Source organism: Girardinichthys multiradiatus, chromosome 9, assembly GCF_021462225.1.
Source record: "Girardinichthys multiradiatus isolate DD_20200921_A chromosome 9, DD_fGirMul_XY1, whole genome shotgun sequence".
NCBI classification, from domain to species: domain Eukaryota; kingdom Metazoa; phylum Chordata; class Actinopteri; order Cyprinodontiformes; family Goodeidae; genus Girardinichthys; species Girardinichthys multiradiatus.
The window spans coordinates 1143182-1170523 of NC_061802.1; the positions used below are offsets into that span (position 1 = coordinate 1143182).

At 45.2% G+C, this 27342-nt stretch overlaps 1 protein-coding gene across 2 annotated transcripts; it reads left to right on the forward strand.

Moving 5' to 3' along the window:
- The first annotated feature begins 3308 nt into the window (after positions 1-3308).
- Positions 3309-24886, forward strand: thop1 (thimet oligopeptidase 1). Of its 2 annotated transcripts, none has more exons than XM_047374637.1 (14): positions 3309-3450; positions 4751-4957; positions 15412-15560; positions 17763-17870; positions 18345-18447; positions 18617-18774; positions 18918-19053; positions 20271-20413; positions 20557-20780; positions 21954-22155; positions 22237-22423; positions 22913-23098; positions 24360-24496; positions 24613-24886. In XM_047374637.1, the coding sequence occupies exons 1-14, from the start codon at positions 3438-3440 to the stop codon at positions 24772-24774; spliced, it is 2115 nt and encodes a 704-aa protein (XP_047230593.1). In that variant the 5' UTR covers positions 3309-3437; the 3' UTR covers positions 24775-24886. The 2 variants fall into 2 exon arrangements, with proteins under 2 accessions (XP_047230593.1, XP_047230594.1); XM_047374638.1 differs by having other exon boundaries at positions 3310-3450; positions 22970-23098.
- The last annotated feature ends 2456 nt before the right edge of the window (positions 24887-27342 follow it).

Consider the following 27342-nt stretch of genomic DNA (forward strand, 5'->3'; position numbering starts at 1 on the left):
AACACTGAAAGACAGGGCTATGTGGATCATCTGTAGAAGGTGAGCATTAAGTTGTTGCCAGCAGAAGCTCGGACGATGTCCCTCTCCAGAAAGGTGTCACAGGTAGACACAGAGTCAGGCCAGGTGTAGCTTCTAGGAAGAGAAAAGAGAGAACAAAGTTAATAGCTGAAATAACAGCAAATAATGCAAAATTGGAGAGTAGTGTGAGAATGTAGCGAAGAGGGTGAAAGTGGTCATTATGTCCTCCAGCAGCCTAACCCTATAGCAGCATAACTACAGAGATAGCTCAGGATAAACTAAGCCACTCTAATTATAAGTTTTATCAAAAAGGAAAGTTTTAAGCCTAGCCTTAAAAGTAGACAGGGTGTCTGCCTCACGGACTAAAACTGGGAGCTGGTTCCACAGGAGAGGAGCCTGATAACTAAAGGATCTGCCTCCCATTCTACTTCTAGAGACTCTAGGAACCACCAGTAAACCTGCAGTCTGAGAACAAAGTGCTCTGTTAGGAACATATGGACCAATCAGATCTCTGATGTATGATGGAGCTAGATCATTAAGGGCTGTAAACCTGCTTGTTGTTTTCTCTGAACACCCCAGCAGCTAAAACCTTTAAGGTCATGGGTTCTGTTTAACAAAATCCTTTAAAACAGGATGGAAAGATGTGAGTTATTTTGGTTCTGAAAATAAAGAATCTGATTGGACAAAAACACTCTACAGGTCCTTCTCAAAAAATTAGCATATTGTGATAAAGTTCATTATTTTCCATAATGTCATAATAAAAATTTAACATTCATATATTTTAGATTCATTGCACACTAACTGAAATATTTCAGGTCTTTTATTGTCTTAATACGGATGATTTTGGCATACAGCTCATGAAAACCCAAAATTCCTGTCTCACAAAATTAGCATATTTCGTCCGACCAATAAAAGAAAAGTGTTTTTAATACAAAAAACGTCAACCTTCAAATAATCATGTACAGTTATGCACTCAATACTTGGTCGGGAATCCTTTTGCAGAAATGACTGCTTCAATGCGGCGTGGCATGGAGGCAATCAGCCTGTGGCACTGCTGAGGTCTTATGGAGGCCCAGGATGCTTCGATAGCGGCCTTTAGCTCATCCAGAGTGTTGGGTCTTGAGTCTCTCAACGTTCTCTTCACAATATCCCACAGATTCTCTATGGGGTTCAGGTCAGGAGAGGTGGCAGGCCAATTGAGCACAGTGATACCATGGTCAGTAAACCATTTACCAGTGGTTTTGGCACTGTGAGCAGGTGCCAGGTCGTGCTGAAAAATGAAATCTTCATCTCCATAAAGCTTTTCAGCAGATGGAAGCATGAAGTGCTCCAAAATCTCCTGATAGCTAGCTGCATTGACCCTGCCCTTGATAAAACACAGTGGACCAACACCAGCAGCTGACACGGCACCCCAGACCATCACTGACTGTGGGTACTTGACACTGGACTTCTGGCATTTTGGCATTTCCTTCTCCCCAGTCTTCCTCCAGACTCTGGCACCTTGATTTCCGAATGACATGCAGAATTTGCTTTCATCCGAAAAAAATACTTTGGACCACTGAGCAACAGTCCAGTGCTGCTTCTCTGTAGCCCAGGTCTGGGGAATGCGGCACCTGTAGCCCATTTCCTGCACACGCCTGTGCACGGTGGCTCTGGATGTTTCTACTCCAGACTCAGTCCACTGCTTCCGCAGGTCCCCCAAGGTCTGGAATCGGCCCTTCTCCACAATCTTCCTCAGGGTCCGGTCACCTCTTCTCGTTGTGCAGCGTTTTCTGCCACACTTTTTCCTTCCCACAGACGTCCCACTGAGGTGCCTTGATACAGCACTCTGGGAACAGCCTATTCGTTCAGAAATGTCTTTCTGTGTCTTACCCTCTTGCTTGAGGGTGTCAATAGTGGCCTTCTGGACAGCAGTCAGGTCGGCAGTCTTACCCATGATTGGGGTTTTGAGTGATGAACCAGGCTGGGAGTTTTAAAGGCCTCAGGAATCTTTTGCAGGTGTTTAGAGTTAACTCGTTGATTCAGATGATTAGGTTCATAGCTCGTTTAGAGACCCTTTTAATGATATGCTAATTTTGTGAGATAGGAATTTTGGGTTTTCATGAGCTGTATGCCAAAATCATCCGTATTAAGACAATAAAAGACCTGAAATATTTCAGTTAGTGTGCAATGAATCTAAAATATATGAATGTTAAATTTTCATCATGACATTATGGAAAATAATGAACTTTATCACAATATGCTAATTTTTTGAGAAGGACCTGTAATTAAGTGTTTGCTTATAGACTCTGCATAGTAAGGCCTTCCAGACCTGTGGATCTATTTTCCCACCACAGAACCAACATCTGCAACCTGCCTTTCCTTTAATATAAAACAGATCTCTGTTGTTTGTTGATGTGGATGTGTAATTAACACAAGATTTATGATTCCCTGTTTTTCTTTTTATTATTTCTCTTTCTACACCTACCTGGGTTTGTTTCAGTGTCATATTCATGTTCTGCGCCACCACCATCTCCTGGAAAACCTCAGATAAGTAGGAATACTGATCAGATGATCCACCTCAGCTGACTCATTCCTAAGTATCCTAAGTCCTCCATGGATGATGGAGCTGCTCTCCTTATCTTTTTTGGATCTGGGCACATGTAAAGGTTGGAGCTTGACCTTCTTCAACACCAAAGAATGCTTTTATCTATATGTGGTACTAGTGGTCTTTATTTTTTCAGATTTTCCAACAATAGGCAGACAGGAAATGGGGACAGAGAGAGGGGGATGACATGCGGCAGGGACTCGAACCCAGAGGACTAAAGCCTCTATACATGGGCCTGCTTAACCTCCTACACCACCAGCGCTGCGCCCAGACGAGGGGAACGCTTTGACTCATCTGTTCATCTCCTGCTCCATCCTGTCATCACTCAGGAAACTGGATCTCCTCCAATTAAGGCAAAGACTCGAAACCGACCCAGAAAGAACATTCCACCTTCTCCTGGTTCAGAACCATGTTCTCAGACTGACAGGTGCTTACAGAAATGATCTTAAACTTGGAATATCTCTGAATCACTCAGCTTTTTATAAAGGTTAACGTTTTTCTATTTTAATGACCTAAAGCCTAGCAGTGTTTGATCCTGATGGGTTAGTTATGGGTCAGCCTGGTTAGTCTTCACTGGTTTATGTTTGTTATGTCTTTTAGTGTGTTGCTCATGCTGGTTCAGCCGCAGCGAACATGTTTTATTCACTGTTTTAAGCCCACTTCAGTTTTTCTTTGCTTTTACATAAAAAAGGAAAACTCCGCCCTCAATTTGTGACTTTTATTTTGAAATATGTTGGCGGAAATGACGCCCTTTCCTCTTTAATCCTCATCCGCAGAGCCTGCCCTCAGTGAGCCACACAAACCGAACCGAACTTCATCCTTTCCGTGAACCATGGGGCCGACAGGTGAGTGGCTGCGGGCCGGCTTCACGGCCGGCGGGTTGCGGTAAAATGTTAGCTTCCCTGCGGGGAGTTCTGTGGAGCGGCTCCTGTCGGCGGGAGCTAGCTGACAGTTAGCCTGCTGCTAACACCTGAGACAGGTGGCATGAGCTCACCTGCAGCATGCTGGTCCTGTACAGGTGACGGATTTGAACCGAATCATACACTTAAAGCCGTTTGTAAAATGTGCAGTAGTTTGCGGTCACATGTGTTTTTAATTTTATACAAAATGTCAGATCTGTGTAACATGTTGCTAACAGATGGAGCTAACTGACTTATTATAAAGTCGGGTCTGTTAAACCTGTTAGATCATTGATGATCAGGATCAATCAGAGCTTCTTTAATCGCGTCTGAAACCAAACGCAGTAATCAGTTTTCAGTAATTATTCTGAATATTAGCGATCATCTGTAATTATCAGGAAACCCGGATTTTTCTGTTAAAGCTTCAGTCCTTGTGATCTGCTGATAATGTTGTTGATCAGAAAAACAGCATGAAATAAAAGTGATGAATGTGCTCCAGCCCAGCCGCCTGAGGTTATGTTTTATACCATCAGAGCAAATTATCACCTCTGTTTGAAATGATTTCTATATTTACGTCCTGATATCCAGTCCTCGCTCTTTCATTGTTTATACAATTCATTCATTTCTGATTCATATTATTAATTAACTCTAAACAGAATGAATACATTCACTCTCAATAAACTGAAGATAAATTCAACTCTATTATAATGTCTGTGTAGATTAAAAACTGTGAAGAAGTTTTTCCAGGATTCCTTCATTGTTTCAGATCAAACTAATAATATCAGCCTAACATAACCTGAGTAAATACAATAAACTGTTTTCAGATCATTTCATTTATTATCCAGACCAAGCTGGGCCTACTAGTTACCCTCTAAACCCAATAACTGGTAGCCGAGGCTCAGCAGGCCCTGACCATCACGCTGCCACCACCATGCTTGGCTGTTGGTATGATGATGTTTTTGTGGATTGCTGTTAGTTTTCCACCATGATGAAGAATCCATCTTTGCTCAGTCATCTCCAGAGGCTCTAGAGGAGACCCCATTTGAAAACCAGAGTTCTGTTTTTTCTCAGGTTCTTTTGTCTGTTTGTTTGATCTGAAACATTTAAGTGAGACATCGAAATAAATCTGTAGGGGTGTAAAAACTTATCAACAGCTGTGTATCTGTCATCATCCTGCCCTGTAGAAGCTGTTTTTTTTTTTTTTTTGTCCTCCAACCTTGGACCTGTCTGTGTCCTGTTGTCTCAGGTGAAGTGGTGTTTGGCAGCCCGGTGCCGGTCCGCGATGAGAACCGGCTCCGCTGGGACCTGAGCCCCGAGCAGATCCAGCAGCTTTCTGACAAGCTCATGGGGAACACCAAGAAGGTTTACGACCGTGTGGGAGATCTGGACCTGGACGCCGTGGCCTTGGAGAACACGCTGAAGGCGCTGGCTGACGTGGAGGTGGAGTACACTGGTGAGTGTTGGTCAGCTGTGTGTGGACTTCCTGTTCTCTGGGATGGAACGGTCAGAGTCATAAAGCTGACCTCAGACCAGCCGCTAGCTGAAAACACACATCAACATAATATTAACTACTTTAATACTACGCAGTATAATGTAAACCTAATCTCAGTCACATAGTGGTGTGGACGTCTCAGGGAACCTATTCACCAGCGTATTCTTCCACCTGCGATGTTCCTGTGTATTAACGGCCAACAGCTTGGTTTAAAGCTCTTCTTCATGGTTGTTTCCTTCCTGGTCCTACCTGGACGAGCCCTGATGTGGCTCCAGCTACTCAAAGAGGCTACCTTGTCAAGATACTCGCAGCTTCTCCCCTTGAGAAGTATTCCACATTTTATCACCAGTTTCTTCTACAAGACACTTGCTTTTACCTCTCCAGCAGTCATACTGGAGGGAATCCCAAATAGGATCTGGAGCTTTCTCCCAACTGTTCCTGTTGTTGTTTGGCTGCTAGTGTGGAGAGCAGAGATGTCCTTTCTAACTATAATAACAATAAACATAATCTTTATTTTTTGTCATTGCAGTTGTACATTCCATCTAAATTGTCCTCTGCATTTAACCATCCCTTAGGGAGCAGTGGGCTGCCATTGTGTGACGTCCAGAGAACATTCTGGGGCTGAGGGTCTTGCTCAGGGACCCAGAGTGGCAGGCTGTGGGATTCGAACCAGGGTACTTGTGGCCTCTGGGACACAAATGCTCTACCCTCTAACCACTAGGCCCCAAGTGTTGGCCTAGTGGTCACCACCACTCTAACACTGCTAACAGCCGTTTTTCATTTTAATCACAGTTTTTATTTATTTCAGTTCATGTAAATGTTTTGGTTTTTTGGTTGGTTTTGGTTAACCAGAACAACCCTGGTGTTCATATTTTCAGGATCTGACCTGAACCTTCAGGAAACATTTTAGTTTTGGAAAGAGAGGAACGAACGAATATCTGATTCAGGGAGAAAAGGTAGACCTTCAGTCCATTCAGATGTTTTCTGACGTTTCTGAAAGAAGTTATCATCTCAGCTTCGATTCAATTCTGTTTTATTTCTATTGCGCCAATTCACAACACATGTTGTCTCAAGGTTCTTCACAAAGTTAATTCAATCCAATCATCCAGATTCCAAGTCAGGTTCATACAGTACAGACCAAAAGTTTGGACACACCTTCTCATTCAAAGAGTTTTCTTTATTTTCATGACTATGAATATTGTAGCTTCACACTGAAAGCATCAAAACTATGAATTAAATCATGTGGAATTATATACTGAACAAAAAAGTGTGAAACAACTGAAAATATGTCTTATATTCTAGGTTCTTTAAAGTAGCCACCTTTTGCTTTGATTACTGCTCCACACACTCTTGGTATTCTGTTGATGAGCTTCAAGAGGTCGTCACCTGAAATGGTTTTCCAACAGTCTTGAAGGAGTTCCCAGAGATGCTTAGCACTTGTTGGCCCTTTTGCCTTCACTCTGTGGTCCAGACCAAAGCACAGATTTCCACTGGTCTAATGTCCATTCCTTGTGTTCTTTAGTCCAAACAAGTCTCTTCTTCTTGTTGCCTGTCCTCAGCAGTGGTTTCCTAGCAGCTATTTTACCATGAAGGCCTGATTCACACAGTCTCCTCTTAACAGTTGTTCTAGAGATGTGTCTGCTGCTAGAACTCTGTGTGGCATTGACCTGTTCTCTAATCTGAGCTGCTGTTAACCTGCGATTTCTAAGGCTGGTGACTCGGATGAACTTATCGTCCACAGCAGAGGTGACTCTTGGTCCTCCTTTCCTGGGGCGGTCCTCATGTGAGCCAGTTTCTTTGTAGCGCTTGATGGTTTTTGCGACTGCACTTGGGGACACTTTCAAAGTTTTCCGCATTGTTCGGACTGATTGACTTTCATTTCTTAAAGTAATGATGGCCACTTGTTTTTCTTCACTTAGCTGCTTTTTTCTTCCCATAATATAAATTCTAACAGTCTATTCAGTAGGACTATCAGCTGTGTACTGTATCCACCTCCTGCACAACACAACTGATGGTCCCAACCCCATTTATAAGGCTTGAAATCCCACTTATTAAACCTGGCAGGGCACACCTGTGAAGTGAAAACCATTTCAGGTGACTACCTCTTGAAGCTCATCAACAGAATACCAAGAGTGTGTGGAGCAGTAATCAAAGTAAAAGGTGGCTAATTTGAAGAACCTAGAATATAAGACATATTTTCAGTTGTTTCACACTTTTGTTCAGTATATAATTCCACATGTGTTCATTCATAGTTTTGATGCCTTCAGTGTGAAGCTACAATATTCATAGTCATGAAAATAAAGATGGTAAATGGACTGAACTTATATGGCGCTTTTCCAGTCATACCAACCACTCAAAGCGCTTTACACTAGAGCCACATTCCCCCAATCGCACTCACTAATGCTCACACATTCATACACCGATACGCAGATCGGTAGGCAACTTGAGGTTAAGTGCCTTGCCCAGGGGCACATCGACATATAGCAGGAGGAAGCTGGAATCGAACCCACAACTTTGTGATTGCAAGACGACTACTCTTCCTACTGAGCCACAGTCGCCTACAATAAAGGAAACTCTTTGAATGAGAAGGTGTGTCCAAACTTTTGGTCTGTACATTCCTATTAATCGTAATCATTGAACAGTTCAGTCAGATTCAGGTATTTATTCAAATTGGATAAAAAGTTTTTCTATCTAAGGAAACCCAGCAGATTGCATCCAGTCAGTGACTTGCAGCATTCACTCCTCCTGGATGAGCATGTAGAGACAGTGGACAGTCACTGGTGTTGACTTTGCAGCAATCCCTCATACTGAGCATGCATGTAGCGACAGTGGAGAGGAAAAACTCCCTTTTAACAGGAAGAAACCTCCAGCAGAACCAGAACCAGGCTCAGTGTGAGCGGCCATCTGCCACGACCGACTGGGGGTTTGAGAGAACAGAGCAGAGACACAAAGAGAACAAAGAAGCACTGATCCAGGAGTACTTTCTATGGGAAGGAAAAGTAAATGTTAGTGGATGTAGCTCCTTTAGTCGTTTCATCTAGAAAGAAAGAACAGATAAACTCTGATCCAGTTTTCAAGGTTAGAGTCTGAAAGAGAGAACATAGAGTTAGTTACAGTAGAAGCTCAGTCAGTAGCCATGTCTAGGAGAGAGAAAGGGTTAAACACTGAAAGACAGGGCCATGTGGATCATCTGTAGAAGGTGAGCATTAAGTTGTTGCCAGCAGAAGCTTGGACGATTCCCCTCTCCAGAAAGGTGTCACAGGTAGACACAGAACCAGGCCAGGTGTAGCTTCTAGGAAGAGAAAAACATGTGAGAAGCTGACGTTCTGCTGTTCCTTCACAGTTCTGCTTCATGAACATTCAAATCTCCTGAGCTCCAGCTGAGATGTTTTCATCTGGAGAAACACTGGACCTCTGGGTCCACCTGAGGAGAAGCTGCAGCAGAGGTCTGGGAGTCTTTCCTCAGTTCCAGTTTTCATCTGAAGCTAACAAACATGCTGTTAGGTTCAGCCTGAACTTAGAAAACTGATCTTTGATCAGAGAGCTGCAGAACCAGCTTTCTGTCCTTGGTATGGATCAGATGACTCGGTGCTGCAGTTGATGGTGATGGTCCAGAATAAGACAGTGGAGGAGGTGCTAGTTCTAAATTATCTCATCAGCTGGTCAGAAGGTGGCTGTTGGTGTGACTGATAGCCAGCAGGATGTTTGATAAAGGATTTTAACTTCAGGAGAGCATGATGGACCTCAACTGATGTGAAAACAAATGAAAATATTCTCTACCTCAGAGGAGATTCTAAAATGGACTGAACCGTTCTGATGTTTCTGCAGCAGCCTGAGGTGAAACATGCAGCGTAAGCTCAGCTGGAGCTCTCATCCTTTGTGTCTCTGTGGTGAAGCTGAATCAGCACAGTCGTCTTTGTGCGATGGTTCAAATCCCATCAGCAGTTTGGAGACAAAGCAGCTGAACCAGCTGCAGCTTTGTTCTCCCTGAAAACGCCTCTAGCTCTGAAGCTGCAGGAGAAACACCCAAGCCTTCTGATTGGCCAGTTATCTTCATCTCAGATGTTTAGCAGCTCAGTGAGAAGATCGTCATGAATTTCACTCAACAACTTCAAAGGCAATAAAAATAAAAGCTCCAATAAAACATTTCCAGAGAAAACTGATTTCAGTTCCATGAAAATAAATAAAATCAGGAAATAATTCCAGGTTTTACTCAGAAATGTTTAATTTTCCTCTCATTAAAAGTCAAACATTTACTGAATGAAAACTGCAAAAAAATGTAGAAAGTTTTAACGTCCAATCAGCTGAGTGTTCTTTATTCCGCTCTGAATCGGACTGGGTCCGGTTGGGCTGGTTATGAACTGGACCAGTTTAGATGTTTGTTCTGAACTGGATTTACTGGGTTCCACCTCAGAGGTTCTTCCATGATGACAAACATCTCAACCTTGTGACAGATGTTCAGGCTTATATCAGTGTTTCAGATGGAGAAACCAAACCTGGAACATCTCCTGGTGTTTGTGGAGGGGGTCACCAAGCAGGCCTTCAGCTTGCCTTGTTCTTCCTCTTGACTTTTTTAGGTTGGTTGAATAGTGGCAACGAGCTTCTCTGGCAGGTGATGGTCTGCAGCATCAGGTTCTACCAAGGTTTTAACAGGTTATGGCTGAAACGCCTCAATGAGGTCCAAGATAAGGTGCTGGAGTGTGACCCCCTGGTCAATGGAGCATAGAGTGAAACAGTACTGCCCCTACCCCACCTGTTGCTTTATTTACCAGGTAAACAGGTTTCTGAACATGAGTTCTGTTGTTGTGGAAGGTAAAAGAGCGCCATCTATCTGTTTTATTAAGGTAATGCTGTGTTACGCTACAGTTGGTCCTAAGGTACCAACTAGCGTGATCAATGACGTGTTCATTAGCGTGATCAGTGATGTGTGTCACTATGGTGATCAGTGACGTGTTCACTAGCGTGATCAATGACGTGTTCATTAGCGTGATCATTGACATTTTCACTAGCGTGATCAGTGACGTTTTCACTAGCGTGATCAGTGACGTGTTCACTAGCTTGATCAGGGACATGTTCACTAGCGTGATTAGTGACTTGTGTCACTAGCGCGATCATTGACGTCTTCACTAGCGCAATCAGGGACATGTTCACTAGCGTGATTAGTGACTTGTGTCACTAGCGGGATCATTGACATTTTCACTAGCGTGATCAGTGACGTCTTCACTAGCGTAATCAATGACGTGTTCATTAGCGTGATCATTGACATTTTCACTAGCGTGATCAGTGACGTCTTCACTAGTGTGATCAGTGACGTGTTCACTAGCTTGATCAGGGACATGTTCACTAGCGCGATTTGTGACGTCTTCACTAGCGTGATCATTGACTTCTGTCACTAGCGCGATCAGGGACATGTTCACTAGCGCGATTTGTGACGTCTTCACTAGCGCGATCAGGGACATGTTCACTAGCATGATTAGTGACTTGTGTCACTAGCGGGATCATTGACATTTTCACTAGCGTGATCAGTGACGTCTTCACTAGCGTAATCAATGACGTGTTCATTAGCGTGATCATTGACATTTTCACTAGCGTGATCAGTGACGTCTTCACTAGTGTGATCAGGGACATGTTCACTAGCGCGATTTGTGACGTCTTCACTAGCGTGATCATTGACTTCTGTCACTAGCGCGATCAGGGACATGTTCACTAGCGCGATTTGTGACGTCTTCACTAGCGCGATCAGGGACATGTTCACTAGCATGATTAGTGACTTGTGTCACTAGCGGGATCATTGACATTTTCACTAGCGTGATCAGTGACGTTTTCACTAGCGTGATCATTGACTTTTGTCACTAGTGTGATCAGTGACGTCTTCACTAGCACAATCAGGGACATGTTCACTAGCGTGATTAGTGACTTGTGTCACTAGCGGGATCATTGACATTTTCACTAGCGTGATCAGTGACGTCTTCACTAGCGTAATCAATGACGTGTTCATTAGCGTGATCATTGACATTTTCACTAGCGTGATCAGTGACGTCTTCACTAGTGTGATCAGTGACGTGTTCACTAGCTTGATCAGGGACATGTTCACTAGCGCGATTTGTGACGTCTTCACTAGCGTGATCATTGACTTCTGTCACTAGCGCGATCAGGGACATGTTCACTAGCGCGATTTGTGACGTCTTCACTAGCGCGATCAGGGACATGTTCACTAGCATGATTAGTGACTTGTGTCACTAGCGGGATCATTGACATTTTCACTAGCGTGATCAGTGACGTTTTCACTAGCGTGATCATTGACTTTTGTCACTAGTGTGATCATTGACGTCTTCACTAGCGCAATCAGGGACATGTTCACTAGCGTGATTAGTGACTTGTGTCACTAGCGGGATCATTGACATTTTCACTAGCGTGATCAGTGACGTCTTCACTAGCGTAATCAATGACGTGTTCATTAGCGTGATCATTGACATTTTCACTAGCGTGATCAGTGACGTCTTCACTAGTGTGATCAGTGACGTGTTCACTAGCTTGATCAGGGACATGTTCACTAGCGCGATTTGTGACGTCTTCACTAGCGTGATCATTGACTTCTGTCACTAGCGCGATCAGGGACATGTTCACTAGCGCGATTTGTGACGTCTTCACTAGCGCGATCAGGGACATGTTCACTAGCATGATTAGTGACTTGTGTCACTAGCGGGATCATTGACATTTTCACTAGCGTGATCAGTGACGTTTTCACTAGCGTGATCATTGACTTTTGTCACTAGTGTGATCAGTGACGTCTTCACTAGCACAATCAGGGACATGTTCACTAGCGTGATTAGTGACTTGTGTCACTAGCGGGATCATTGACATTTTCACTAGCGTGATCAGTGACGTCTTCACTAGCGTAATCAATGACGTGTTCATTAGCGTGATCATTGACATTTTCACTAGCGTGATCAGTGACGTCTTCACTAGTGTGATCAGTGACGTGTTCACTAGCTTGATCAGGGACATGTTCACTAGCGCGATTTGTGACGTCTTCACTAGCGTGATCATTGACTTCTGTCACTAGCGCGATCAGGGACATGTTCACTAGCGCGATTTGTGACGTCTTCACTAGCGCGATCAGGGACATGTTCACTAGCATGATTAGTGACTTGTGTCACTAGCGGGATCATTGACATTTTCACTAGCGTGATCAGTGACGTTTTCACTAGCGTGATCATTGACTTTTGTCACTAGTGTGATCAGTGACGTCTTCACTAGCGTGATCAGTGACATATTCACTAGCTTGATCATTGACTTGTGTCACTAGCTTGATCATTGACTTGTGTCACTAGCGTGATCAGTGACGTTTTCACTAGCGTGATCAGTGACGTGTTCACTAGCTTGATCAGGGACATGTTCACTAGCGTGATTAGTGACTTGTGTCACTAGCGGGATCATTGACATTTTCACTAGCGTGATCAGTGACGTCTTCACTAGCGTAATCAATGACGTGTTCATTAGCGTGATCATTGACATTTTCACTAGCGTGATCAGTGACGTCTTCACTAGCGTGATTAGTGACTTGTGTCACTAGCACGATCATTGACGTCTTCACTAGCGCAATCAGGGACATGTTCACTAGCGTGATTAGTGACTTGTGTCACTAGCGGGATCATTGACATTTTCACTAGCGTGATCAGTGACGTCTTCACTAGCGTAATCAATGACGTGTTCATTAGCGTGATCATTGACATTTTCACTAGCGTGATCAGTGACGTGTTCACTAGCTTGACCAGGGAAATGTTCACTAGCGCGATTTGTGACGTCTTCACTAGCGTGATCAGTGACTTCTGTCACTAACGCGATCATTGACGTCTTCACTAGCGCGATCAGGGACATGTTCACTAGCATGATTAGAGACTTGTGTCACTAGCGGGATCATTGACATTTTCACTAGCGTGATCAGTGACGTTTTCATTAGCGTGATCATTGACTTGTGTCACTAGCGTGATCAGTGACGTGTTCACTAGCTTGATCAGGGACATGTTCACTAGCGCGATCAGTGACGTCTTAACTAGCGTGATCATTGACTTGTGTCACTAGCGGGATCATTGACATTTTCACTAGCGTGATCCGTGACGTCTTCACTAGCGTGATCAGTGACGTTTTCACTAGCGTGATTTGTGACTTGTGTCACTAGCAGGATCATTGACGTCTTCACTAGCGTGATTATTGACTTGCGTCACTAGCGGGATCATTGACGTCTTCACTAGCGTGATCAGTGACGTGTTCACTAGCTTGATCAGGGACATGTTTACTAGCGCGATCAGTGACGTCTTCACTAGCGCGATCAGTGACGTGTTCACTAGCGTGATCAGTGACGTGTTCACTAGCTTAATCAGGGACATGTTCACTAGCGCGATCAGTGATGTCTTCACTAGCGTGATCCTTGACTTGTGTCACTAGCGGGATCATTGACGTGTTCACTAGTGCGATCAGTGACGTCTTCACTAGCGTGATCATTTAAGTGTTTACCATCCAGTTTAGCATACTACGCTATCACCAGGTTCTGCAGCTCCATCAACAGCACAGAATTCAAAACGCTTTTACTAAAACGGTTAAATACGGAAAGGAAATTCTCAGATGGACGTGGTTCATCTCGGCTGTATCTAAATATTGCTCCAAGGACATTTAGTTGTCTCACACAGTGGACAAGAAGAAGTGCCTCCCGAACGGACAGCAATACCACATCCCTACAGTCCGTGTGGATGTTAGCAAGCAGCTACACGCAGCTAACTTTGTTGCTGTGGCAACAGACAGCTCCTAACATGGTGTCCTATTTGACCGTCACGGCTCACTCTTGTCAGTGAAAACTGGGAGTTAAACGCAGCATATCTTGAAACCAGGTATGTTCTTGATGACCATATGGCTTCAGTGCTAGCGGAAGAGCTGCACCAAGGAGTGGAGGATCACCACAGACAACGGGGACAATATTGTAAGCACTATTAGGACACTGGGCAGGACTGGCCAGGGCTACATTGACAGCGTTTGAGTGCCGCTCTGTCAACAGAGTCTCTGCTCCTCAAGAGGAACTGCTGCAGCAGTCATTGATCACTAGTGTAGTAAATCATTTGAGGCAATGCTTCCATGTACCAGCGTTACTATGTCATTAGAAAGAAGTTAACGTATTGTTCTTGTGTTTGCTTCAAGAACTGTCCAAGCCTTAGTCAGGCCCCAGCCATTACAAGGGTTTTTATTGTGGGCCAGAGAAGCGTTAGGTTCCCAGCAGGACCTGGCAGGCCATCAGTGTCCTGGAGGCCCTGAACGCAGCATTTAGGCCTGCTGCTGATTTCACTGACATTTTACCAACAGAAATTCTGTGACTGTTTCTCGCTTCGTCCTCATGCTTCAACTTCTGAGAGATTACACCCTCAAAGTGGAGGCAGATGATACAAAATGAGAAGACTCATTAAAGACTAGGTTTGGATATAAAATATGACAATAATAAAACCTGCGTCTGCTGCAGACTACAACTCAGCTTGACCCTCACTGCAAAGGAGACCACATAATAACCCAGCTGCTGCGTCTGAAATGTTTGTTGGAAGCATTTTACAGTCTGTAAATATTTCAATATTTCTCTTCTATATAGTTTGCAATTTTGTTCACTTTTTATTCATGGTTATTTAATATTATTTCTATTATTTATTGATCCTTCCTAATATCACCTTCCTAGAGGTTGACCTTTAACCTGTCCTGCTGCTGAAACTATTTAATTTTCTCCTAGAGGGATGATAAAGTGAATCTTATCTCTATATTAATAATTATATGATTGTTCTAGAAGTTTCTGTTCTCATTAACTCGACTGTTTAGGAGGTGGATCTCTGCACCATGGAGCTGGTAGCGTTTTATTCATTCACTGTTGTTCATTGGAGGAGAAGATCTCTCCTTTCTCTCTGTCTTTCCTCCATCTTCTCTGCTTCAGACACTCTTAGGTTCACTAAAGGTCCTCCTCACTGCTCTGAACATCTCCTCACGTTAGGAGCTCTCTGGAGGCCTCAGATGCTTCATGAATAACTTTTAACTCACTGAGGGAAGATGATGCACTAGGAGCTACTTTTAGCCTCAGGGTTCTTTGGGAATATGGACCCAGATCAGGTGTATTTTAAAACAAACTCCCTCTGTAGGATGTGAGAGCTCCCTCTAGTGGTTCCCAACAGAAGGTTCATTTTATCCACAGCTGTAATTTCCTTTAAAGCGACTCTGATGAAAATGATGATGGATCATAAAGGTGTTGCCCGGAGAGTAGAACAGCCAAGGTTTCCTGTTTTTATTCAGGGAAATATTCCTGAAGTCCAGTTTGTCGTGTTTAGGGTTAAAGAGCTGTATTTTCTAACCCCGCCCCTTCTGATGTGACCCCGCCCCCTCTGTCTCAGTCCAGAGGAACATGTTGGACTTCCCTCAGCACGTGTCTCCCTGTAAGGAGGTCCGGGCAGCGAGCACCGAGGCCGACAAGCGGCTGTCCGAGTTCGATGTGGAGATGAGCATGAGGGAGGATGTCTACCAGAGGATCGTTGCCCTGGAGGTGAGCTGATGTCAGCATGTTCCACAGGTCCAGATGGTCTACAGCCCTGGGAGCTGGTGTCTTCAGAGGCTACACTGGAGTCTTGGGAACATGGATGTTATTAATGAATTGTGTTTATGCTCTAGGAATGTTTTTGGGATCAAAGAGCATCAGAATGTTTTATATTTATATTGATGAACTGGTCCAGGGACACCAGCACCAGAACTACAACTAGGACCAATGTAGCTCTTCTTTACTAAACTAACTAATGAGCATACAGCTTCTGATCGGTCAGTAGGCCGCTGTTGTCCTTCGTCCTGTTAGTAGACCCTGAAGCAGGTAAACTGGAGCCGGACTGGATCCATCTGGGTTGATGGGACCATGTTGGGGGTTATGATTATTGATTGATTAATCTTAATAAATAATTATAATTACAAATCATAATCTGACAAAATCAATTTCTTAACCAAAATCCTCATTTATGAATCGAGACCAGAGATATTTCTGGTGTTGTAATTGTGGCTCAACGCCTCTGACAATTACAACCGTTAAATACTCCGTAATAATTAATAACTATTGCCGGAGATGTCACTGTTTAATCGACCGTTTCTGCTGAAACGTGTGGAACTTGAACCTTATCTTGACTGACGAATCACTTTTTGCACACAATGAACACAAAACGCTCTCTTTATCTATGTGAATATTTATTAATCTTCACCTACTCAACATGCAACGTTCTACATAACAAGGGTAACACATCTAACTAAGTAAAAATAAAGAAAACAGCAGTGGGTGTTGAATCAACCAGCATTTATGGCACAATTGAGAATATGACGAAGAGGTGTGGTGGTGAGTGGAGAGTGGGTGGGGAGGGCGCAACTCCAACTGTACTCAGTGAGGTTCTGATCATAAAACTTTCCCCTAACTCCTGAGCAGACAAAGGGTTATAAAACTTTGGTGGCAAGCTAGCGAGCAGTGAGGTTGGAGACAAAGGAAAATGGAGAATTTTACCATGAGGTTATTTTAACAGTCCAGTCTTACAACGCACCTGCGTTGACTCTCAGGTGGTAAAACACGCACAGAGCTGGGGACGCGGCAGCTCCAGATATCAACACAACACATCAAAGTTTCAATAAGCAAGGTTACATGTACATATTATTCAGAACACATGAGATTCTAACCAGCGATTCTGATCGCTTCTACAACCTCTGACCCTGCCCAGGCCTTCTAATAAAGAAATAAAAGATGGGTTTTACTTGGTGAAGTTTCCTTCTGGGTCAGCGAGTGAGAGGGAAAGGGGGGGGGGGGTTGAAGCGTTGTGCGCGTCCGCAGTTAAACTCCAAGAGAGCGGTCAGTCCCGTCCTTTGGCCTTCTTGACGAAAAGGAAAAACATGATATGACCATCAAAGTCGACTGGGGATGAAACACGGTGGCGGTTCGTTTCCTCGAACTCCGTGTTTTTAGTTATGTGTTTAAATCACGTCTTCGATCTGCAAAGTGAAATTTCTGGCCTTCTTAGTTATGAATTGTTCGTTGTCCAACGAAAGAGAATAAATGAACTCTGCAAAGAGCTCTTCTCTTGAAGTGGCGCGCTTCAGTCACTAGTCCGGTTCCTAGCATAAGGCGAGTTTTCAAACCTGAGCGCATTCCTATATAGCGTCTTGTGACGTCAGACTTGGGACGTTCGTCATATCAGTCGCAATGCTCGATGGGATATGTAGGAGCGGGCTGTCCTGGATACAAAATGGCCGATGCCATTGGAGAGGCACAGTGACGTCCAACAACGTGCAGATGGTCCAATACTCAGCAAACAAGTGGTCCAACAGACCACATATAAGTCCAGTATCGACTCTGGACTGGATCAGTTTGTCTACATGAAGTTTGATCAGTGAGTTTAGCCCCGAACCTCATCTTACGATCCTCAGAACATTGAGCTGGAGACCAGACTGGATCTGAACCATTTAACTCCAGTCTCGGGAGGATTTTTGTAACATTCTGTCTGGTCTGGTCCAACCCAGACTTTCAACTGTATATGGTTCTGATGGATCCAGCTAGTTAGGACAAACAACTTCAGGTTTCTCCTCTTCTCAGATGTTTGGTCAGGTGACCTGAGTGATCTCTTATCATTGGTCGGATCAGGCAGTTGCAGATTTTGGTTGGCTGCAGAACATCCCACTTGGACCCTTAAATCTGCTGGTTCAGTGTTTCTGTTCCTCTCTGCAGAAGAAGATCAACGCTGAGGACATCACCATGGAGGCCAAGCGCTACATGGAACGCCTGATCAAACTGGGGAAGAGGAACGGCCTGCACCTGCCCAAGGAGACACAACAGGTGGCGCTGTTTACTCTGACTCTAACAGGTAGAAAGGTTTCACACCTGCTACCTGAGACTGAAAGAGTTCCTGAAACTAATGAAGGTGATCACAGTTCAGGTGGAATCAGTTTAGGACTGAAGTTCTGGTGGAGAAGCTGTAAACATCAGAAGAAATGATCTTAATTAGGATTCATTAGATTCTGAAGGTTAACAAACTGCAGCAGTGAACATTCATCTCTAGGTTCTCATCCTGCTGCTTCTTGTCATTCATGACCAACATGGAGATACCAGAACCACAGTGTTCCAGTTCATTCAGTGGAACCAGATGTTGGTCAGATTTTAGGATGACCTTCTCCAGGTCCAGCTTGATTGTTTCCTGCAGAGTTCTGCTGTTACTGCAGCTCTAAAGTTGATTAAAGTGGATGAAACCCTGGTCCAGCTCTTCTTCTCAGAACTTTAACTGATTCCTTCATCATCCTTCTGCTCAAACAGGAGATCAAAAGCATCAAGAAGAAGCTGAGCAACCTGTGCATCGACTTCAACAAGAACCTGAATGAGGACACCACCAGCCTGTCCTTCACCAGAGACCAGCTGGGTGAGTCTTGCTTTGCTCTGGGCTGGTGCTTGGGTTCCACTCTGAACTATCTGAAGGTTCTTCAATACGACCAGACCTGATGTCAGGTTGTTCCATAATGATGATCTGATGATCCTGTGAGCAGAATCGGCTCCCTGTCTAAACTGGTTTGTTGCTGTGGGAGAAACAGGTGGGCTCCCAGAGGACTTCCTGAGCTCTCTGGAGAAGGATGGAGACAAACTGAAGATCACTCTAAAGTATCCACATTACTTCCCGACCATGAAGAAATGCTTCGTTCCAGAAACCCGTAGGAAGCTGGAGGAGGCCTTCAACTCCCGCTGCAAAGAGGTGAGCCCCTCACAGGAACCTCCAGCAGATTCTCAGTGGAGCAGGACTATAGATGAGGAGATGGTCTTTACTCTAGTTTTATTTCTGTCGTTTTCTCCATCGGGGTTTGACGTGACTTCAACAGCTGAACCGTTTGTTTCCAGGAGAACTCTGTCATCCTGAAGGAGCTGGTGAAGCTTCGAGCTCAGAAGAGCTCTCTGCTCGGCTTCAGCACGCATGCAGACTTCGTCCTGGAGATGAACATGGCCAAATCTGGGAAGAAGGTTGCCAGCTTCCTGGGTGAGTCCTGCAGGACAACAAGAAGAACGTCTAGATGTGCATCAGATGCTGAATGTTGACAGCTTCTGGTCAAAGGTCCAGCAGATCTTACCCACATGCTTTTCTTTCTCCCCAATCATCTTCAAACCAGTTTGGACCAGTGAACCAACCGGTTTGGAACCACGTACTGTGGTGGATGATTGATCATTGATTGAAGAGAAATGGTCCTAAATGACTCAGATCTCACTTTGAAATCAATTCAACAGCTGTTTATTAGACCCTATAAACCATGTTTGTTGGTTCTGATCCCAGTTTGGTCCAATTGAATGTGATAAATTCTGATCAAAACGGAGCAACGAACGATAATGAAGGCTAATATTTACTTTTAATCACATTAGGGTCCATTTTCAGCTGAGTTCTGGTACAGACACTGACCCTACAGTCTGCTGATACCAGAACGTAGACAAGCAGCTCCAGGAAGAAGAAATGAATGTTCTGGATATTACTCTCTGGAGTTTAAAGAAAGGCCTCTCAAGAGAAAGGAGGGATTCCAGAGGGAATGCCTTACTGTGGTCCAGATCTTGTTCTGTCACCTCTCAGGGAACCCGACTGGGTCCGTTGACCTGCAGTTCTCACGTTTTTCACCACAACAGCTGTAGTTCTGGCCTGAAGGTGGTTCTGTGGCAGGGAAACAGCATCTGGCTTATCTGGTCCAGGTTTTGGATGGTTTTCCAGTTTGGATCAGTCAACAGAGCTGGTGGCAGGAAGTTTGTTCAAAATTAGACTAAAGTCAGGAACCATACAGAGCCCACCAAACAGCAACGAATCAGCAAGGTGATCGGGCTTGGTCCGGGTCAGAAACCTGCTGCTTTCTCTCACCTCTGCTGGGAGCTGCAGGAGCGTCAGAAGAACCTCCTCAGTGACAGTCTTTCTTCTATCACAGTCAGATAACACCAGTTCAGATCAGAACCCTTCAGGGTCATTTAAACATCTCTGCTCTTCAAGGACCATCTTTAAGGCGCCTGCAGGTGAGGTCAGGTCTGAGGTGTTGGTGGTCTCCACACTGTTTCTATTGGAGTCAACATTTACCTTCTATGAGTTGAGCTTAACTTGAGTGGGTTCAGGACGCCCCCTGGTGGCTACAAACTGATGCACGGTTGGTATGAAACGTATCTGGAGAGGAAACGACCAGAACTATGAAGTTCTGAAATGGTTGAAAGGTTGTCACATTGTTTCAGAGGAGCTGACCCGGAAGCTGAAGCCTCTGGGGGAGGAAGAGCGAGCCGTCCTCCTCAAACTGAAGGAGAAGGAGTGTGAGACCAGAGGGTTTCCTTTCGACGGCCAGCTGCACGCCTGGGACACTCGGTACTTCATGACTCAGGTAAGGAGTGTTTCCTCACGTTGACCTCATGGTGGCGCTGCTGTCTCTCTGTGAACACAGAATCATGCTGCTCTGAGATGTTCTGTTCCTGAAGCTCTCCAGGATGTTTTGGTTTTGAACTTCTCACCTTCGTTATTCCTCAGGTGGAAGAGACTCAGTATGCTGTGGATCAGAACCTGCTGAAGGAGTACTTCCCAATGGAGGTGGTGACTCAGGGTCTGCTGGACATCTACCAGGACCTGCTGGGTCTGAGCTTCGAGCTGGTGGAGGGGGCTTCTGTCTGGCATGCTGACGTCACTCTGTACTGCGTGAAGGACCGCAGTAGCGGTCAGGTGGTGGGACAGTTCTACCTGGACCTGTACCCCAGGTCAGAACCAGAACCACAGCTTTCTGAAAGCTCTGACCCAGGGCAAGGTTTTAGTTGATGGAGACCAGGTCTGATCAAGTAGATCCTCATTGAATTTAGTTCAGGAATAAAATAACTGCAGATGAACAGTTTTCCTGAACTTCCTGATAGTCCTACTCAGAATCAGGACCACAGCTCAAACAGAACCTGGAGGCTGCTGGGAAACAGGAGCTCCTGATGTTTATGGATCAGGAGGATTTCTCTGCTCTCCATCTCTTGACTCGGGTCTAGCTGAATGTGAGAATAGAGATTTTTATCTGCAGTAGAAGAATAGAAATATCTTTTATTAGGGCTGGGTAGAAAAATCTGTTTTGGATCGGTTCCTTTTAAATGTAGCGATATCGATCCATCTGGCATGAGATCGCTTTTTCAGTAGTCTTGTGTGACGTCAGGTTGACGCTCCACCGCCCACCTGCATGGACAACACGGCCCACTCAGCGTCCTAGTTAAAGTTTGGTGTCTGGACCCATTTCAGATTTAAAGCTAAAGACGAGCTGAATGAAACCAAGGAGATTAGCAAGTTCTGCCAAGCGAAGGTCGGTATTGTTGAAGTACTATAAACCTCAGGACTCACTTGAGACGGAGCGCCGCTGCGCTGACGTGAACTTCCAGGAAAAACTAACATTAGCAGCGGATTCTCCGCCAGACGTTAGGAGGCCAGTTTCAGCTTTCAGCCCGTACACGACGTGAGACACATGGACTTCTCCTACATGGACCATGACCGCTGCCTCGTGTCCCACCCAGGCTCACTCGAGCCACACTGCAACTACTAGAGCTGACTTGTGGACCTGGGCCACAGAGGAGTCCCGGTTTAAACTGTCCAAGTCTGCACTTAAAGAGAAAACATTAAAACATTTTCATTATTTAAGAGCAGATTTACTCGAATGGATTTAGGAAACTGGCCTCAATACTCCACCCAGATCTTTATTGTCCCTCAGTGGGAAACGGAGGAAGGTCTTCATGATGTTCCTCCACAGATTCTTTGATGTTTCTGCAGCTCCAGATCAGAACATATTGTCTGTTGGACTTTTCAGATGGATTTGAATGCAAATAGCCACAATGTTTAGTGTTCTGATTCATCATGAACAGAACCAGGGTGGGTCAGAGTTGAGCTGAAGGTGTCTCCTCCTGCAGGGAGGGGAAGTACGGGCACGCCGCCTGCTTCGGCCTGCAGCCCGGTTGCTTGCTGCCCGACGGGACCCGGCAGATGTCGGTGGCCGCCATGGTGGCCAACTTCAGCAAGCCGACAGCCGACGGCCCGTCGCTCCTGCAGCACGACGAGGTGGAGACGTACTTCCACGAGTTCGGCCACGTCATGCACCAGCTCTGCGCCCAGGTCGGCTGAAGGTGGCGCCGTCACACACAGTAAGATCAGAGAGAAGTCCACTTCCTGACCGCGGTTCTGGTCTGTCTGCAGGCGAACTACGCCATGTTCAGCGGCACGCATGTGGAGCGAGACTTTGTGGAGGCTCCGTCTCAGATGCTGGAGAACTGGGTCTGGGAGAAGGAACCGCTGCAGAGGATGTCCAAACACTACAAGACTGGGAAACCCATCCCAGAAGAGCTGCTGGACAAACTCATCAAGTCCCGACTAGCCAACACCGGTACGTACCTCACAGGAAGCAGTGCAACTGTACCACTGTGGTCCTGGTCCAAACGGGCCCTGCAGGAAGCTGCATCATGAATTAATCCATTCTGTTCAATCAGATGTAAAGAGCTAAAATCAGGTCAGCAGTCGTCTGATGGTCCTTAGATTCAGGTCCAGAGAAGCTCTCAAAGGCTTCCATCTTTAAATCGGACCCGATCAGATCCTCTGGTTTCGGACAGAAACTTCAACACATCGGTGTTCTGTTTAAGCCGGTCCAGTTCACCAAACTTCTTTACTCTGTTCCTGAGGTGCTTCAGACCATCAGAGGAGCTGCAGCTGGACTAGAGTCGGACCTGAGCCCATAAAAACCTTAACATTACAAACAAAACAGAACCATAGAACTTCTTTCATTTAGTCTGAAATGACCTCAGTCAAATTGATTTATTGTTGATGTAAGAGGCGCTGCAATCGGACCTGGTTCTAACGGTCCAGTTGTGTGCATCAGCTCAGGGTTCTGACTGCCTGCAGGAAAACTCAACACCAACATGTGACCCACCTGCAGGTCTGTTCAACCTGCGGCAGATTGTTCTGGCCAAAGTGGACCAGGCTCTGCACACCAGAACCGGGCTGGATCCTGCAGAGGAATACGGACGCCTCTGCCAGGAGGTTCTGGGGATCCCTGCATCACAAGGTCTCTCACACACACACATTTAGGTTTGCTGTCCTTATGGGGACTTTGCAATGACTTCTATTCATTTTTCATTCAGTTATGTGGCCCCTGACCCTAACCCTGACCTTTACTAGTACATGTCTAACCCTAAACTTCATTCACAACTTAGTCCTAAACCTAACCCATAACCCAACAACAGCATTGTCCCCCATGGGGACCAGGCTTTGGTCTCCACAAGGAGAAGCGGTCCCCACAACGCACTGTGTTGTCAGAAAATGAACCTCATAAGGTAACAAAAACAAGACCACTGAGACACACACACACACTAGTCGTATGATAAAGAACTGTGTGTGTAGCTTTGGTCCTTCATGATTTCCAGGTTCTGATCTTCTGGGTTTCTTCATTTCAGTTTTTCTCATTTTCACTTTTTTTCTTTAAACTTTATTTTTTTCTGTTTCCTGAAAAAAACATCAGAACAAAATTAATAAAACTAAAGAAGTAAAAATGCAGGCTGGTGGAGTTCACACACGTCCTGCAGGAAGCATCAGTTCTGAAGAACCCTCTCTCTGAGCTTCCATCACTGGTACTGATGGTCCAGTTATTAGAGCGGGTTAGCATCTAAAGCAGATAATAACCAGACAACACATTCACTTGTTCTTCATATGCTCCCACAACTTCTAGAATATTTGGACCCATCTGGTTTTATTGGATTTGTTTCATCAGCTGCTTCCTAGCTCCTGCTTCCTAGCTCCTGCTTCCTCTGCCCTTCTTCTTACCTCCAGCTTCCTACCTTCCTACTTCCTCTGCCCTTCTTCTTACCTCCAGCTTCCTACCTTCCTACTTCAGGTCAGAAATATATTTATTCCACAGTGAGAGTCTGGATTACAGCAGATAAAAACCCCAAATGTGTGGATTTTACCTGAGACATATGAGGGTTATGGGCTGGGATTGCTCTGCAGTCAGACACTGAAGGCCTCCACGAGGACAGGAGGCCAGAAAAAGAAGCTGTATCCAAGCAGATTAATGGAAGGTTGAGTGGAAGGAGAACATTTGGTAGCTGTTATTACATTTGTTACATTGACCTGCTGACACACTGAGATGCACAGTGTCAGCAGGTCTGACATGTTCTCAGTGACCTCTCTCTGATGTCTCACATCGACACCTGGCCCATGTTTGGACCTGATTTTGGTCGTTAACTCGCATGTTCTTCGTTGTCAGAGCTCATGTTTACAGGTAATATCTAAGATGTCACACGCCTTCACCTCCACTCTCCATCCTGCAGGAACCAACATGCCGGCCACCTTCGGCCACCTGGCGGGCGGGTACGACGCTCAGTACTACGGTTACCTGTGGAGCGAGGTGTTCTCCATGGACATGTTCTACGCTCGCTTCAAACAGGAGGGCATCATGAACCCACAGGTGACCCCATCATTACACATCTGTGTCTGAATTGGTCCAGTCAGTTAATCAGATCCCTGGATTTGAGATGAAGTGTGTCTGATGGGGTGGTTCTGTCTCCTCACTGATCTTTCCAGGTGGGTCTGGACTACAGGAAGTTCATCCTGCAGCCCGGCGGCTCTCAGGACGCCTCAGAGATGCTGAGAAAGTTCCTCGGGCGGGAACCCAAACAGGAAGCGTTCCTCCTGAGCAAAGGGCTGACGGTGGAGCTGGACGCAAGCACGCCATGTCCCTGCTGACCAATCAGAGCAGCCGGCCCCGCCCCCAGTCTGAACTTTGGACCGAAGTTTTCTAGAAAAATCCTGTAAAATGTTCCAGAGAGGGACCTGAGAATAAAAGGATCTGAGCTGATCTGTGTCTTAAAATGTGTTTTATGTTGCTGAAAAATCTGAAACAGAACCGGGCCGGGATTTAAAGAACTGTGGGAGGAGCTTAATGATTAAGGTTAGCATCTGGTAGGATTCATCTACTGAGGGAAACATTTCAACATTCTCACTAAAAAGCATTTAAACGTTGAAAGTAATAAAGTAAAATCATCTAAAGACTCCAGATGCTGCATGTTCACATCCCAATCTAACGGAAAAACATCTACGTTCTGGTTCAAACCAGATGTGGAGCAGACATCTGGATTGAGGAATGACAGAAATAATCACTGACGTAATCATTCGAGGAACCGCTGGGAGGTATGTTACTCTGGGCCCAGTTGAACCTGGTGGCCTGCTCGGCGCCGTCCGGCTTTTAATCCATCCGTGGCTCCACCTTCAACTTTTTAAATCAGCTCTTTTATTGTTTTCTCGGCCTCAACATGTCTTAGTTTGGATTTTAAAGCAGAACCAACAGAAGCCTTTTTACCCGGTCCGAGACTGAGGGGCAGAAGAAGCAGCAGATTATGAGGGAAATCAGTCAGATGTTCACCAGCAGGAGTCCAAGCAGGACCTTATATTAAAGGTTGACCAATGGCAGTTCCTTCAGGTGTCCACACCAGGCCACCCCGCCCGCCAGAGTGTTGACTCTTCAGTCTGTGATGAACCTCAGAGAAGAAGACAATCATCTGAAGACATCGTGAAGAAGCCGGCGTAGGAAGATCGCCCAAGCCCAACAGAGACAAACAGATGCAGCAATAAGCCGTTTTTATCTGTATGGTTTGTAAAATAAAAACCCAACTCTACGTTTTCACGAGATTTACTTCATGGGGCTAAACATTCATCAACCCAGATGCTCAGATATTTCATTTCCCTGGTGGAGAGCAACGAGGCCTCCTGGAACTGGAAACGCATTCATTTAGTCTGTATTGAGCGCTGGACAGCAGCAAAGCTTTATGTAGCCCTTGTCAAAAAGTTAGAACATTTTGATGGGTTCAGGTCAGGAGAGTTGGCAGGCCAATTGAGCACAGTGATACCATGGTCAGTAAACCATTTACCAGTGGTTTTGGCACTGTGAGCAGGTGCCAGGTCGTGCTGAAAAATGAAATCTTCATCTCCATAAAGCTTTTCAGCAGATGGAAGCATGAAGTGCTCCAAAATCTCCTGATAGCTAGCTGCATTGACCCTGCCCTTGATAAAACACAGTGGACCAACACCAGCAGCTGACACGGCACCCCAGACCATCACTGACTGTGGGTACTTGACACTGGACTTCTGGCATTTTGGCATTTCCTTCTCCCCAGTCTTCCTCCAGACTCTGGCACCTTGATTTCCGAATGACATGCAGAATTTGCTTTCATCTGAAAAAAGTACTTTGGACCACTGAGCAACAGTCCAGTGCTGCTTCTCTGTAGCCCAGGTCAGGCGTTTCTGTCGCTGTTTCTGGTTCAAAAGTGTCTTGACCTGGGGAATGCAGCACCTGTAGCCCATTTCCTGCACACGCCTGTGCACGGTGGCTCTGGATGTTTCTACTCTAGACTCAGTCCACTGCTTCCGCAGGTCCCCCAAGGTCTGGAATTGGCCCTTCTCCACAATCTTCCTCAGGGTCCGGTCACCTCTTCTCGTTGTGCAGCGTTTTCTGCCACACTTTTTCCTTCCCACAGACTTCCCACTGAGGTGCCTTGATACAGCACTCTGGGAACAGCCTATTCGTTCAGAAATGTCTTTCTGTGTCTTACCCTCTTGCTTGAGGGTGTCAATAGTGGCCTTCTGGACAGCAGTCAGGTCGGCAGTCTTACCCATGATTGGGGTTTTGAGTGATGAACCAGGCTGGGAGTTTTAAAGGCCTCAGGAATCTTTTGCAGGTGTTTAGAGTTAACTCGTTGATTCAGATGATTAGGTTCATAGCTCGTTTAGAGACCCTTTTAATGATATGCTAATTATGTGAGATAGGAATTTTGGGTTTTCATGAGCTGTATGCCAAAATAATCCGTATTAAGACAATAAAAGACCTTAAATATTTCAGTTAGTGTGCAATGAATCTAAAATATATGAATGTTACATTTTCATCATGACATTATGGAAAATAATGAACTTTATCACAATATGCTAATATTTTGAGAAGCACCTGTAGGTAGTTGATAAATACGTAAAACAAAAATAGTAATTAAATATAAAGATAAAAACTCTTTTACTGGTTCATTCACAACTGAATCGACAGATTTGAGTTGGGCCTAAAATGGCTGGATCAACACCTTCAGAGGCAGAGTCCAAACTGAAGGAGTTTCCTGTTTTTCCACTGTTAGACCAGAAGATCCCGGAGAAGCTTTGAGGGCTGTATGAACATCAGCAACAGAGAAATCGGATGAGATGAATAAGGTGTGACAGAATCAGTTCCTACAGAGTCAAATACAGAGCCAGAAGATAGAAACTATCAGATAGATT

What these genes read in the sequence shown, in the direction of transcription:
- thop1 (XM_047374637.1), top strand. An exon ending in TCAACTCCCGCTGCAAAGAG is followed by an intron (nt 18,775 to 18,917) that starts GTGAGCCCCTCA and finishes GTTTGTTTCCAG; the next exon opens with GAGAACTCTGTCATCCTGAA. An exon ending in TACCTGGACCTGTACCCCAG is followed by an intron (nt 20,781 to 21,953) that starts GTCAGAACCAGA and finishes CTCCTCCTGCAG; the next exon opens with GGAGGGGAAGTACGGGCACG.